Genomic DNA, 14,915 nt, shown 5'->3' on the forward strand with positions numbered 1-14,915 from the left:
AATTACTCTCGTGTTGGGGAGTCAGCTTAAAACTGTCCTTGATTCGCGGAGATAAATTTTTGTGTTGGCACAGGGTCCTTTCTAGAGTCGCTACGGCCACCATCCACGCTCACCTGTCCCTACTGCCTAGCTACTCAGCGTCGTTCAGGGGCCAGCAGGACCGCTACTACCTGGGAAGATCTTAGGAATGCAAAACGTGGGACTCCAAGGCTACCTTGCGAATCCCATCTGCGTTATACCAAGATCCCCGAAGGACTCCGCCGCAAGTTCGAATTTGAGGAGCGTTACTTCAATGGACCATATCCTGACCAGGAAACTTGCCGGCCATGCTTCTCACTGACAGTGGCAGCAGCTGGGAAACGCGAATAAAGAACAAAAACTATCCGGCTGACAGAAACGAAGCCAGGCCCAGGGATCCCGGTTTTCTCAGCTCCGACTTCCGGGACGCGCGGGCTTGAGAACGCGCATGCGGCCGTCCGGGAGGGAGGTGTCTCACTCTCCTCAGGCGGCCGGACCACGGCTGTTTGTCGGATTCCGGTTCGCTAGCCCTGGGATCCTTGAGGGTGTCTCCGAATAAGAATCGAGACGTTTGTGCAGCCAGGAAACTCGGGGTTACAGCACTGGTTACAGGTCCATGGCTCGAGGTGAGTCTTCTGTCCACCGGTGGCACCTGCGGACCGGGAGTTCCTAGGCTGCGGCGGCCCAGTCCGTCGCTGGGTAACTCGGCGACTTGGTGGCCCCGACTTCCCATCAACTTCTCACCGCTCATTGGTTAGAACTAGCTCCGCGTTTCCTGGCCCCGCCCACCCTCGTCTCCTCTCCACCGAGCCCCACCGCCCCCAACCCCGAGTAACCCCCATTCCCATCCCGCCCCCCTCCCCGCTCCTCTCCCCCCCCCCCCACGCCAAACACAAACACACCACACACATCCTGAACATGGTCTGTCGTTAGGGTGGGGGCCAGGGGAAACTTTCTAAGCAAGTTAATAGTCAAAAAGAAAAAAACTGCAAAGGAAAAAGGAAGCTCGTGTCATTCTACGTTCTTACAGTGATATTCACTAAAACCTTGAGTCAGAAAATCCTGTTCAAGGTGTTTCTGGTACTGAAACCTCGTCTATGAAAATAACTGGACAAATCACTTATTTGTGACATCACTCCGGTAGCTGTCCACCCATGCGTCGCTGAGACCCAGACCTCTAAACTCAATGAGGCCTGTTCCCGAATTAACTCACTCCCTCACTGACTAAACAAACGTGCTTTTAGAGAAATGCTCAGTAGTCCCTAAATTACATCTTCAGCCAGATCTCTTATAAACACCGTAGTTGTTCATCTAGCTGCCTGCTTGACGTCTGTACTTACTAGGTGACTTGATAGACATTTCATTACCTAGTCTGTCTAAGACCAAGCCTCAGATTTACACCATCTTCCCCATCCAAGTAAATGGTAGGTCCATTCTTCCAGTTTTCTCTAAGCCTCGGAGTTATTCTTACATATCACATATAATTCATCAATGATCCTGTTGGGTCTACTCTTAATACATGTCTACAACACGAACAGTTGCTCACCACTTCCACCATACCCTAATCCAAGCCACCATCATCTCTCCTATCATTGTAGTGCCTACCTGCTAACTCTGCTTCCATCCTTCTTCCCAGCAGTGAGTGTGGGCCTTTAATAAGTCAGACCCCTTCAATGGCCTTCCATATCAGTCAGGATAAAACCCCAAATCCTGGGACTTCCTTGGTGATCAAATGCTGCAAGATCCCCAGTGCTGCAATTAAGACCTGGCACAGCCGAATAAATAATAGATATATATTTTTAAAAAATCCTAAACCCTAGCCATTCCCTGAGTTCCAACATGACTGCCCCTGATTTCCTCTCTAACGTTTTGTCCTAAAACCCTGCCCCTGGCTCGCTGCTCCAGCCACCTCACGTAGCATCATCCTGCTTCCTGGACTATGGACATGCTGTTCCTTTTGCCTGGAAGACTTTTTGCTCATTTCAACACATGGCTTTCTCCTTCAGTGCCTTCAGGTCTCGTTCCCCCACAGTCACCTTAGCAAAAAGGCTGTCCCTGGCCAGCCTGTGTATAATTGAACCACTCCCAGCAACTTGCACCTTCTCTTATTTATCTTCTTCATAACAGTTATTCACTGGACATATATGTGGGGTGCGGGGGAGCGATGTATGTGGTGCTTCCCCAGTGCCTCAGTGGTAAAGGATCAACCTGCAGTGCAGGAGCTGCAGGAGACATGTTTTCCATCCCTGGGTCAGGAAGATCCCCAGGAAGAGAGCATGGCAATGTGTGTGTGTGTTCTGTTATCATAGTCTGCTCCCACTAGGTTAAATCTCTGACAGCAGAGATTTTTTTGTTGTTGTTACTTTAGTCCATCATCGCAGTCTTAGTGCTTGACATACAATAGGTGCTCAAGAAATATTTGTTGATTGAATATAAAAATAGCAAGCTCTTTATGGCACTTACTCTGTTGCCAGGCATCATTTTAAGTACTTCCCACACATCCTCACTTAATAACTTACAGCAGCCCTGTCATTCCCATTCTGAAGATGGGAAGAGTAAGGCACAGAAAATTAAGCCACCTGCCTCAGGTCACACAGTTGGTAAGTGGCAGAGCCAGGAGTTGCATCTTGGCAGTCTGGCAACAGAGTATACTTAACCACTGTGATAAATCAAAAGTAAATTTACCTCCTCTAATAACCATCTAACGAGTTGTTTCCTAGTTCCCCAACTCCAACAGGACTAGAAAAGATAAGGAATTCTAATAATCCAGGGATTTTAAATATTTCTGAAGATATATATATATATTCTGAAGATATATGTGTGTGTGTATTCCCTGGAGAAGGGAATGGCAACCCACTCCACTATTCTGGCATGGAAAATTCCATGGACAAAGGAGCCTGGTGGGCCACAGTCCATGGGGTCACAAAGAGTCAGACATGACTGAGCGACTAAGTGCACACAGACACACACACACACACACACACCTACATATATATCTTTTGGCCTTACCACATGGTACAAGCAGAGAAAGCAATGGCACCCCACTCCAGTACTCTTGCCTGGAAAATCCCATGGACAGAGGAGCCTGGTGGGCTGCAGTCCATGGGGTCATGAAGAGTCAGACACGACTGAACGACTTCACTTTAACTTTTCACTTTCATGCATTCGAGAAGGAAATGGCAACCCACTACAGTGTTCTTGCCTGGAGAATCCCAGGGACAGCAGAGCTGGGTGGGCTGCCGTCCATGGGGTTGCACAGAGTTGGACACAACTGAAGCGACTTAGCAGCAGCAGCAGCACGGTACAAGGGGATCTTAGTTCCCTGACCAGGGATCAAACGTACACCCCCTGCAGTGGAAACACAGAGTCTTAACCACTAGACCACCAGGGGAGGTCCCAAGGTATGGCCGGATTTAAAGGAACTCTGACTTTCTCTAGGCTGAAAGCTCTACTGAAGCTAAAGAAGTGAAGGGCTGCTTGCAGGAGTTTGGTCATAGGTCATTATCAGAATCCCACCAAAGCAGGGAAAGAATAATGAAGAAATACCCTGGCCTCTTTCTCCTCTCATCCTCCCACTTCCACCCAGAGCGTTGGCCAACCACAAGAAATGCAGAAGACTTGGGTGCTATAGGCTGTGGAGATTAGCTGTCCAGAGTCCAGGGAAGGGTAAAGAAGGACCAAGGATGGGTTTAGAGGACAAACAGTAAGTAGCATAAGGGAAAATATTCCAAATGATGACTCCCTGAATTATACCTGGGCAGTTGGACTTGGGAAGAAGGGACAGGTTCAGGTTCTTGCTGTTTTTCTTGTGCTTTCTTGCCCTGCACACCTTTCTTCCTTTACCACATTATGCCTCCTCCTCCCTTGTCTAAGTCTTGCTGCTGCTACTGCTAAGTCACTTCAGTCATGTCCAACTCTGTGCGACCCCCTGGACGGCAGCCCACTAGGCTCCCCCGTCCCTGGGATTCTCCAGGCAAGAACACTGGAGTGGGTTGCCATTTCTTTCTCCAATGCATGAAAGTGAAAAGTGAAAGTGAAGTCGCTCAGTCGTGTCCGACTCTTAGCAACCTCATGGACTGCAGCCTACCAGGCTCCTCCACCCATGGGATTTTCCAGGCAAGAGTACTGGAGTGGGGTGCCATTGCCTTCTCCGTGTCTAAGTCTTACCCTTCCTTTAAGACTCAACTCAAATCGTGCCACTTTCCTCAAATCTTTTTTTGATGACCCATTTTATTGATCATGTCCTCATTTTAATCCTTGTGATAATACTGGTCACTGAACACTTGGCCTTTTTACCTTCACTGTTCTATATTTTATTAGATATAAGTCCTGATCTTCAAACTAAATAGTTCCAGGAAGGAAGGAAGGATGAAGCTCTACAGATAATAGCTGCCCAATCAACCTTTACCAAAGATGAAAAGGAAGTCCATGAAGATACCACCAACTGAAATAATGGTGTTTGATTCCCCAGAGTAAATTCTTGTTGAGAAGGTAAGCCGTGTTTCCTCTGCATCAGTGGGTTTCAGGTTGCCATTCAGAAGCATAACTTATTCCTTTCTAGTGAATTTAGAGGTACTACATGCTAATCATGAACTTCAAGCAATATAGAAGCATACAAATTAAAAGGTGAAAATCCTTCTCTTCTTCTGTCAACCCACATTAGCCAACTGTTAATTGTTTTGTGAATTCTCTTTGTGATTTTTTTTTCATGTATGTGTGATGGTATAAGAAGGAACAGTAATATTATTTATTGATTAAGATTATTTATATTGTTCTACAATCTATTTTCATTTATTTTTTTATTTTTACAATATACTATTTTAAGTAACCATACATCATGAACATCAATATCAATATCCATTTTTTTAAGTTATTTCATAATATTCTACTGTTTGGATGTACAGGGTGTACAGGCATATCTCATTTTATTGCACTTTACAGATAGTGTGTTTTTTTGTTCTTTACAAATTGAAGGTTTGTTGCAACTCTTGAGCACGTCTCCTGGTGGTATTTTTCCCACAGCATCTGCTCCCTTTATGTCTCGCTCTCACATTTTGGTAATTCTCACAATATTTAAAATTTTTCATTATTACTATATTGGTTATAGTGATCTGTGACCAGTGATCTTTGATGTCATTATTACAAAAAGATTATCATTAAGGTACGTACATTGTTTTTTTTTTAGACATAATTCTATTGCATACGTAACAGAATACAGTGTAGTATAAACATGACTTTTATATGCACTGAGAAATCAAAATATCTGTGTCATTCACTTTATTGTGATACTCACTTTATTATGGTGTTCTAGAATTAAACCTGCAGTATCTCCAAGGTATGCCTATGTATTTACTTAACTACTGTACTGTTGCTGAATAATTAAGCCATTTCTGAAATTTTTTCTTATTATTAACAGTGACCATCCTTAGAAACACATTTTTATGTGTTGGTTTTTCTTTAGGTCAGCTTCATAAGATTGGCATTTTTAGATCAGCATTCCTTATAACAACATTTCCTCCTTTTTCTTTTTTTTTTTAATGCCAACTTGATAAATTAAAAATATTGTGTTAGAGGGACTTCCACTTTTAAGGATATTTTTCCTAGTCTTCCCCAAAAGAATCATTTATATATATATATATATAAAACACAAAAATATTTTGAAAGGTGGAGAGAGGGTGGCAGATCAGCGAAGGACCTCAGGACCCAAGAAAGGACATGATGATCACTCCTTTGGATATTTTTTTTTGCCTCAAATATCCCAGACTTGACACGGAAGAAGCAGCAACCCACTATAGTCTGCTGGTGTCATATTTTACCAGTGTCAGTAAAATACAGAAATCTTGTCACTTTTAATTCAATGATATAATAATCTTAAATTTTTCTTCTACATACATTTAGAACAACAGTCTTATAATCTGTGATTCAGCCATCAGATATCTAGTGCCAATATTAATAAACCCTGAAAGAGGGTCTAAAGTCTAGACTCTAGAGTTTCAACAAATTCATGTTTTCTATGGCATACACAGAGCAGCTTTCCAAAGTAGCTGGTGTTGACAGTTCTGAGCCCTTCTGAAGTTCTGCAGTTCCCTTCCCCACCCAACCAAGCAGTTAATAAAGGGAAGAAAGCTGAAATCTAAGTTAGCTGTGATTCATTCACCCCTTTTCCATCTTCCTGTATTTTGTTGACAGCTTTTATCTGTCATTTCCTGTCCCTTTATATTTAAGAATCTATTCCTTTACTCTAATTTTAATGGAGGGAAAAGAGAGAAAGAGAAACAAATACATGTGCTTAGCCTCCATGTTTTATTAGATGGCCCTGCACTTTCTTGCGGAGAAGAAAATGGCAAGCCACTCCAGTGTTCTTGCCTGGAGAATCCCAGGGACGGGGGAGCCTGGTGGGCTGCCGTCTATGGGGTCACATAGAGTCGGACACGACTGAAGTGACTTAAGCGAAGCAGCAGCACTTTCTTGCAAATGAAAATCAAGTTATTAAATTCTAAAAAATGTTTTAAAATCCTATTTTGGTTAGCATCTTGTAATCTTTATAACCTTGGAGGGGGGAAGAATCTTTTCCAACAAAGATTCAAAGTCCAGAAGCTGTAAAAGGAAAGGCTGGTGAGTCTGCCTCCTTAAAAATAAAAACTAATGAATGGCTCACACAGATATAGAACACCATATAAAGACTTTATGCCAAGAATTTTTTTTAAAGCAGGGGACTGTGTGAAAATTTTAAACTTCCATGTAGCAACTTTCTGGAAGGCAACTTGACAATATTCTAAATATTGTCTAAAACTTTTAAATGCCTAAAACTTTTAAAATGCTGTACCAATCAGCCACCTCTGCAAACTTATTCTTGTGTATATATTATTCACAGCTCACCAAACTGTGTGTGTTTGTGTGGGTGTGTGTATACATAAAATTCCATTACAGAAGTGTTCGTAATAGCAAAACTGTGGGAAAAAACCCAGTGGCCATCAGTAGATAAGGAATGCAATAAATTATGACATATCTATCTGATTCACTATGATAGTCAACCACCAGAAAGAATGAGATAGATCAATCTATGTGCTGACAGTGAATAGATCTCCAAAATATATTTGGTGGGGAGAGAGTTAGGAAGTAAGGACAAAAGATTAGTAAATATCACCCCTTGTAGATACATTTTAATTATATATTTCATTGTCTACCTTTATTTACACATTATACCACCATGTGTGTTCCATATATGTATATGTGTAATGCCTAAAATGTTTCTGAAATGCCAAAATCTCTGCCTTGGATAGGGGACTTAGCTAGGGGAAGCAGTCACCAGCAGCAAACTGTGTCTTCACTTTTTAACCTTTCTCCATCATTTGAATTTTATAATCTTGTAATTTTTTTGCTGTTGTTGACATGTGTTACTTGAGCTGTGGGATAATTAGCCTTTATTTTCTGTTTTTCACATTCTTCTATTTTTAAAAAACTAATGAATATTAAGAGAAAAAAATGACCACACATCTAACTTTCTTCCTTATTCTTTTAATTCTGAGTTTCCAAGGTAACCAATCAGAGCCTCTCTCCTGGTTATATCATGGATATGACTTTTGACTACACAATTAGTTTCAGTTCAGTTCAGTTCAGTTCAGTCGCTCAGTCATGTCTGACTCTTTGTGACCCCATGAATCGCAGCATGCCAGGCCTCCCTGTCCATCACCAACTCCCAGAGTTCACTCAGATTCACGTCCATCGAGTCAATGATGCCATCCAGCCATCCCATCCTCCGTCGTCCCCTTCTCCTCTTGCCCCCAATCCCTCCCAGCATCAGAGTCTTTTCCAATGAGTCAACTTCTCGCATGAGGTGGCCAAAGTACTGGAGTTTCAGCTTTAGCATCATTCCTTCCAAAGAAATCCCAGGGCTGATCTCTTTCAGAATGGACTGGTTGGATCTCCTTGCAGTCCAAGGGACTCGCAAGAGTCTTCTCCAACACCACAGTTCAAAAGCATCAATTCTTCAGCGCTCAGCCTTCTTCACAGTTCAACTCTCACATCCATACATGACCACTGGAAAAACCATAGCCTTGACTAGACAGACTACACCAAAGTAATGTCTCTGCTTTTCAATATGCTATCTAGGTTGGTCATAACTTTCCTTCCAAGGAGTAAGCGTCTTTTAATTTCATGGCTGCAGTCACCATCTGCAGTGATTTTGGAGCCCCAAAAAATAAAGTCTGACACTGGTTTCCACTGTTTCCCCATCTATTTGCCATGAAGTGATGGGACCGGATGCCATGATCTTCGTTTTCTGAATGTTGAACTTTAAGCCAACTTTTTCACTCTCCACTTTCACTTTCATCAAGAGGCTTTTTAGTTCCTCTTCGCTTTCTGCCATAAGGGTGGTATCATCTGCATATCTGAGGTGATTGATATTTCTCCTGGCAATCTTGATTCCAGCTTGTGCTTCTTCCAGCCCAGCGTTTCTCATGATGTACTCTGCATAGAAGTTAAATAAGCAGGGTGACAATATACAGCCTTGACGTACTCCTTTTCCTATTTGGAACCAGTCTATTGTTCCATGTTTACTTCCATGTAATTGCTCGTTGTGGTATCTCAAGATGCCACATCAACTATCTACATACAGAGAAATTTGGTGCCTGGGTTTCTCTGGAGTTTTATCACTGTCATTGGGTTGTCCTATAGTTTGGATCCTTGGAGGTGGTTCAGTCACTCAATCACATCCAACTTTTTGCCACCTCATGGACTGTAGCCCACCAGGCTCCTCTATCCATGGGATTTCCCAGGCAAGAATACTGGAGTAGATTGCTATTCCTTTCTCCAGGGGATCTTCCTGACCCAAGGATCAAACCTGGGTCTCCCACATTGCAGGCAGATTCTTCACCCACTGAGCTACCAGGGAAACCCCTTTTGATCCTTAGTATATTACATCTGAAAGTAACACAGAAGGTATTCTGATTAAATGTCATATTTTATTAAGAATCAGATTTTCAGTAAGTACCCATATTCAGTATGTACCGATGTTGAGTTCTCCCAAGACTGTATTTATAAATGTCTCTCTTATCCTTACCTTCTTAGAAACTTACAGGTACCCCAAAATGACTGAGATTGAACAGGCAGAGGCCCAACTCTCTGAGTTAGACCTGCTGGCCAGTATGTTCCCTGGTGAGAACGAGCTCATCGTGAATGACCAGCTGGCTTTAGCAGAACTGAAAGAATGCATTGAAAAGAGGACCATGGAAGGACGATCTTCAAAAGTTTACTTTACAATCAGTATGACCCTGGACGTATCTGAGGAAGCAATGGTAATTCAGTGTTACTTTTGGAAGCACTGAAATATGTCTCAACTTAAAACAGCACTTAGGGCAGTTTTTCTCTCTCTCTGTTTTTTTAATCAGGTGATGTTTTCTCTGGCCTGTATTCTTCCTTTTAAATACCCTGAAGTTCTGCCTGAAATTACTGTCAGGTACGTTACAGACCCTGGCCAACTTTAGAGGAAAAACTAATCTGAGAACAAAAGCACTTCTCAAGTTTGTTCTGAGAAAATTGATTTAATGTTTAATCCCATATCTTTTCCATCAGGTCAGAATTATTAAGTAGATCCGAGCAGGCTCGGCTGAATACGGATCTGACCGCATACCTACAAAAGAACTGTCTCGGAGATGTCTGTATCCTGAATGCCACAGAGTGGGTTCGAGAACATGCCTCTGGCTACATCAGCAAAGACGTCACCCCATCCCCTGCTCCAGGAAGTATAGTCCAGCCAGGCGACCACGTTCTCACAAGGCTCTGGATCTACAGCCATCACATCTACAACAAATACAAAAGAAAGAGTATTCTCGAGTGGGCAAAGGAGCTTTCCCTGTCTGGGTTTAGCATGCCTGGGAAACCTGGTGTTGTTTGTGTGGAAGGCCCACAGAGTGCCTGTGAAGAATTCTGGTCAAGGTTGGCTATCACAGCCTTTTTTGTTGTTGTTGCGCTGGGTCTTCGTTGCTATGTGCGGGCTTTCTCTCCTCTTACAGAGAGTGGGCACTCCTCTTGAGTTGCGGTCTGCTGTCTTGTAGCAGAGCCCAGGCTTTAGACACACGGGCTCAGGAGTTGTGACTTGCTGGCTCTAGGGCGCCAGGCAGGGGCTTCAGGAGTTGTGGTTTGCAGGCCCTAAAGCATGCAGGCTTCTGGAGTTGTGCCTCATGGGCTTAGTGGCTTCACAGTACATGGAATCTCACTGGACCAGCGATCAAACCCATGTCTCCTGCACTGGCAGGTGGATTCTTCTCCACTGTTTCACCAGAGAAGTCCAAGGTTTTCACAACTTCTGTACGCCTTGTCAGTTATTACAGTATGCAACACGATACTCAGTTCAGTTTAGTTCAGTCACTCAGTCATGTCTGACTCTTTGTGACCCATGGACTGCAGCACGCCAGGCTTCTCTGTCCATCACCAACTCCTGGAGTCTACTCAAACTCACGTTTATAGAGTTGGTGATGCCATCCAGCCCTCTCATCCTCTGTCGTCCCCTTCTCCTCCTTCCTTCAGTCTTTCCCAGCATCAGGGTCTTTTTCAATGAGTCAGTTCTTTGCATCTGTTGGCCAAAGTATTGGAGTTTCAGCTTCAGTATCCATCCTTCCAGTGAACACCCAGGACTGATCTCCTTTAGAATGGACTGGTTAGATCTCCTTGCAGTCCAAGGAACTCTCAAGAGTCTTCTCCAACACTGCAGTTCAAAAGCATCAATTCTTCAGCACTCAGCTTTCTTTATAGTCCAACTCTCACATCCATACATGACTACTAGAAAAACCATAGCTTTGACTAGATAGACCTTTGTTGGCAAAGTAACATCTCTGCTTTTTAATATGCTATCTAGGTTGGTCATAGCTTTCCTTCCAAAGAGTAAGTGTCTCTTAATTTCATGGCTGCAGTCACCATCTGCAGTGATTTTGGAGCCCAGGAAAAAAATCTGTCACTGTGTCATGTATCACATGATACTAGAGATGTGGAAATCTGTGTGTCCCTGAAGTCATAACAGGATTTAGTCTAAAACAGCACTCACATTTGGTCAACGTACTCCCCTCACCTGACACATGGCACAGAGAAGATGTTCTGTAGATAGACATTAAATCCCGCCCCTGCCCACAACACTGTCTACTGTCCCCTCCATTTCTATGGATCTGATTCTTCTCTCATCTTAGTGATGCTGTAACTTGTGTGTACCCTGTGGAACAAGATTTCTAATCTTATTTCTCTGAAAGTGAGAAATGAAAAGTATCAGTCGCTCAGTCATGTCCGACTCTTAGCAACCCCATGGGCTGTAGCCTGCCAGGCTTCTGCGTCCGTGGAATTCTCCAGGCAAGAATACTGGAGTGGGTTGCCATTCCCTTCTCCAGGAGATCTTCCTGACCCAGGAACTGAATCCGGGTCTCCTGCATTGCAGCAAAATCTTTACTGTCTGAGCCACCAGGGAACCTTATTTCTCTACTGATACCCTAAATGACAAGCCCCTTCAAGAGGTTGAGATTCAGGAATTCATACACTTGTCAAATGCTGATACTAGGCAGTGATAATAGCAGTAAATGAGTTTGGGGATGGGATATGGAGGAAATGGCAACCCACTCCAGTATTCTTGCCTGGAAAAGCCCTTGGACAGAGGAGCCTGGCGGGCTTACAGTCCATAGCATTGCAAAACAGACATGACTGATCACACATTACTGGAATCAGAGTAAAATAAAATCCATGTGAGATGAAAGGACATTTCTTTACTTCTAGGAAAAGGCATTGATAAATGTATTTTATAACTTCTACTTTCAGGGCTTTACACATCTTCAAAATTTCTACTCTGAAAATTTCTTTTCAGGCTCAGAAAATTAAACTGGAAGAGAATTTTAATTCGCCATCGAGAAGACATTCCTTTTGATGGTACAAGTGAGGACATGGAGAGACAAAGAAAATTTTCAGTTTTTGAAGAAAAAGTATTCAGTGTCAATGGAGCCAGAGGAAACCACATGGACTTTGGTCAGCTGTATCAGTTTTTGAATGCCAGCGAATGTGGGAATGTTTTCCAGATGTTGTTTGGTGTGGAAGGACAATAAGCAGGAGAGTGGCTGAAAGCGTTTTGCCACTGTTGTCTTTTGATTTTCCCTCTCTTTTGCTTGAAAGATTAATTTGACTTTAGTCCCACTCTAGAATGTTAGGGAGGAAAAAAAGGAAAAGCAATGTAGCAGAAATGCATCTGTTAAAAAAATATGTCATGATTAGAACTGAGTTTTAAGTTATAATCTTAAACTTGTTGATAGACATTTCTTGACTTAAAAGCTACCTATTTTGAAAGAGAAGTTAATTATATTTAATTATAACATTGGTGGTCCCACTTGCCACCATTCCCAACCCCTTTCCCCTGTATCTGTTTCCACTAAAGACCCTGGAAAAGCTATAAATGCTCACTGTCTCAGACTCTCTTGCAGCGAGGGTGGCTGGGGGACACAGCTTTGACCATGGAACCTCTGGGAAAACTTTTGCTTCCCTGATTAAAGTGATAGATACAACTAGGGCACCTCTTCCCTCTCTTCTGTCACAAGCACCAAAATGATCACTGGAGCTGCAATAGTCCTTTCAGCCATGAAGGAAGGAGGGGTGAAGAGAGCCACAGAGACGCCAATCCTCAAGCAGTTGAACCACTGATCCAACACTAGCACCTGCCTATCTCTAGACAGTTTATTAGGAAATAAAACCAGTTTTATTTGTATTTCTGTGCCTGTTACTAGCAGCTGAAAGTGAGTTTGCCAGTTAGATTTTTTTCAGAGCATTAGTTTTGCATGTACCCCAGCCATTTGGTACAAAGACAGGGGGGATTTTTCTTAAACAGAGTTTGCAGTTCATCTCTATTTCTGTATGCTCACGCTCTGCCCCTGCTCCTTGGCTTACCTCACAGAAGGCTTTTAAGACTTTTTAATAGGTCTCAAGTGTGCATGGAATTGGTAATTTAGAGCATTTGTTTTTGGCAAATTGGATTTTGACATTTTTTTCATTCTGCAAGTGGCTTTCTGTAAATCTGCTTTCAGCAAATTGACCCACTCCAATAAACACACAACCTGGTTTTCGAGACCCTGCATAAACCAGTTTCAAAAGTGATGATTAAATATTTACTAGTTGCTAGCACTCAGGTTGATCCTTGAGGAGTCAGACTCGGATAGAGGAACGGGTCGGGGTGGGGGGCACAATACATTGTTTATCTTAGTAAAACAGTCGGAGGCAACTTATGTGGCCATCACTAAGCCAATCAATAAGTACATTATGCTACATATTACCCAATGCTAGGTAGAAAACAAAAGGGATAAAGTACAACTATGAGGAAACGTGGATAGATCTTGGATATACACACAGGGAAGAATCCAAATGTGTGCATGGATGTAAGTCTTAGGTGCCGTCTCAGGTTCCCTCCCTGCTGCCCACCTCCCCGCTGCCCTGTCAGCAGCCCTGGAAATGCCAGGCCCTCCTCCGCTGCCACCACATAGCCGGATGGGCCAGCTGTACCTTAGTTTCTGACTTCCCCAGCCACCTCCAGATTTGGATGCAGTACCCCACCAAGCATGATACCGACATGGCAACAGACCACCAAGGGGGCCCGGTGACGCCCATGTTACTTTCAGCAGGGCGAAACTGCTAAAACTTCTTTAATCTTTGTATATTATTTTAATGAAAAACTCATTGTATATAAATCTATATATATATATATATACATATATGTATATAAATCTATATATAAATATATAGATCTCAAGTGTAATATAAAAACATAGACTACAATAATGTAGCTTTATCAGCTTTCTTCACAGACAACTGTCAAATTTAGACACTGAACTATTAACACAGTGGCCAAGAGAAGTACAGAGTTTTCAACCTCATAAGTAAGAAATTTTCTCTGAAAATGAATTGAAGTATTAGTCATCAATAAAGAAAACAGCAAGTTAGATAGTCTGCCTACATTATATTATGTAAAAGACACAGTAAAAACTTAAGAAACTAGAGTTAAATGTAATAGGCAATATAGCTTTTTTAGACTTTTACCAATGATTACAGGCTTCCCTGGTGGCTCAGTGGTAAAGAACCTGCCTGCCAATGCCAAGAGGTGTGATCCCTGGGTTGGAAGGATTCCCTGGAGAAGGAGAGGGCAACCCACTCCAGTGTTCTTGCCTGGGAAGTCTCATGGACAGAGGAGCCTGGCAGGATACAGTCCACGGGGTCACAAGAGTCAGACATGACTTAGTGACTAATCAACCAAACCAAGGTACTATGTATAAACATCCTTAAACGCAATGGCACCCCACTCCAGTACTCTTGCCTGGAAAATCCCATGGACAGAGGGGCCTGGTGGGCTGCAGTCCATGGGGTCGCTAGGAGTTGGACACGACTGAGCGACTTCACTTTCACTTTTCACTTTGATGCATTGGAGAAGGAAATGGCAACCCACTCCAGTGTTCTTGCCTGGAGAATCCCAGGGACGGGGGAGCCTGGTGGGCTGCCGTCTCTGGGGTCGCACAGAGTTGGACACGACTGAAGCGACTTAGCAGTAGCAGCAGCAAACGTAAAATTATTCAGTATGATTGCATGATGTTTATTCCATAATGAGAGTTTGTCAATGTATTAATCTGAAAAATATCTTGAACTGAAATCATCTATAAAGAAATGATAAATCTTTAAAACAAAGTCTTAGTCTCAAGTTCTGTTTAACATAATGGATAGACTCTATAGAAAGCAACAGTGTTGGCAGGAAACATTGGCTACATAGCCATTTTTATTTGTAAAAGTAATTCTGGTACAAACAATAGTTTTCTTAAGTCAAAACAGAATCAAAAATTCTAAATTTAACCTCATAAAACCAAATTAAGTTTGGATTAACAAAGTCAAAGCCA

At 42.7% G+C, this 14,915-nt stretch overlaps 1 protein-coding gene across 2 annotated transcripts; it reads left to right on the top strand.

The window, feature by feature from the left end:
• Positions 1 to 554: 554 nt before the first annotated feature.
• On the top strand, positions 555 to 13,118 carry RWDD2B (RWD domain containing 2B). 2 transcript variants are annotated; one of them, XM_061422291.1, is made up of 7 exons: positions 555 to 644; positions 4,339 to 4,509; positions 5,126 to 5,179; positions 9,088 to 9,314; positions 9,408 to 9,475; positions 9,592 to 9,954; positions 11,861 to 13,118. In XM_061422291.1, exons 4-7 carry the CDS (start codon positions 9,108 to 9,110, stop codon positions 12,093 to 12,095), a joined length of 873 nt encoding a protein of 290 aa, XP_061278275.1. In that variant the 5' UTR covers positions 555 to 644; positions 4,339 to 4,509; positions 5,126 to 5,179; positions 9,088 to 9,107; the 3' UTR covers positions 12,096 to 13,118. The 2 variants fall into 2 exon arrangements, with proteins under 2 accessions (XP_061278275.1, XP_061278182.1); XM_061422198.1 differs by lacking the exon at positions 5,126 to 5,179.
• Positions 13,119 to 14,915: the final 1,797 nt, after the last annotated feature.

The sequence above is a fragment of the Bos javanicus genome, chromosome 1 (genome assembly GCF_032452875.1).
Source record: "Bos javanicus breed banteng chromosome 1, ARS-OSU_banteng_1.0, whole genome shotgun sequence".
Classification (NCBI taxonomy): Eukaryota; Metazoa; Chordata; class Mammalia; order Artiodactyla; family Bovidae; genus Bos; species Bos javanicus.

Coding starts and splice junctions, on each gene's coding strand:
- RWDD2B (XM_061422291.1), top strand. CDS start 9,108: ATGACTGAGATTGAACAGGCAGAGGCCCAACTCTCTGAGTTAGACCTG. Junction 9,476..9,591: donor CTGCCTGAAATTACTGTCAG/GTACGTTACAGA, acceptor CTTTTCCATCAG/GTCAGAATTATTAAGTAGAT. Junction 9,955..11,860: donor TGTGAAGAATTCTGGTCAAG/GTTGGCTATCAC, acceptor ATTTCTTTTCAG/GCTCAGAAAATTAAACTGGA.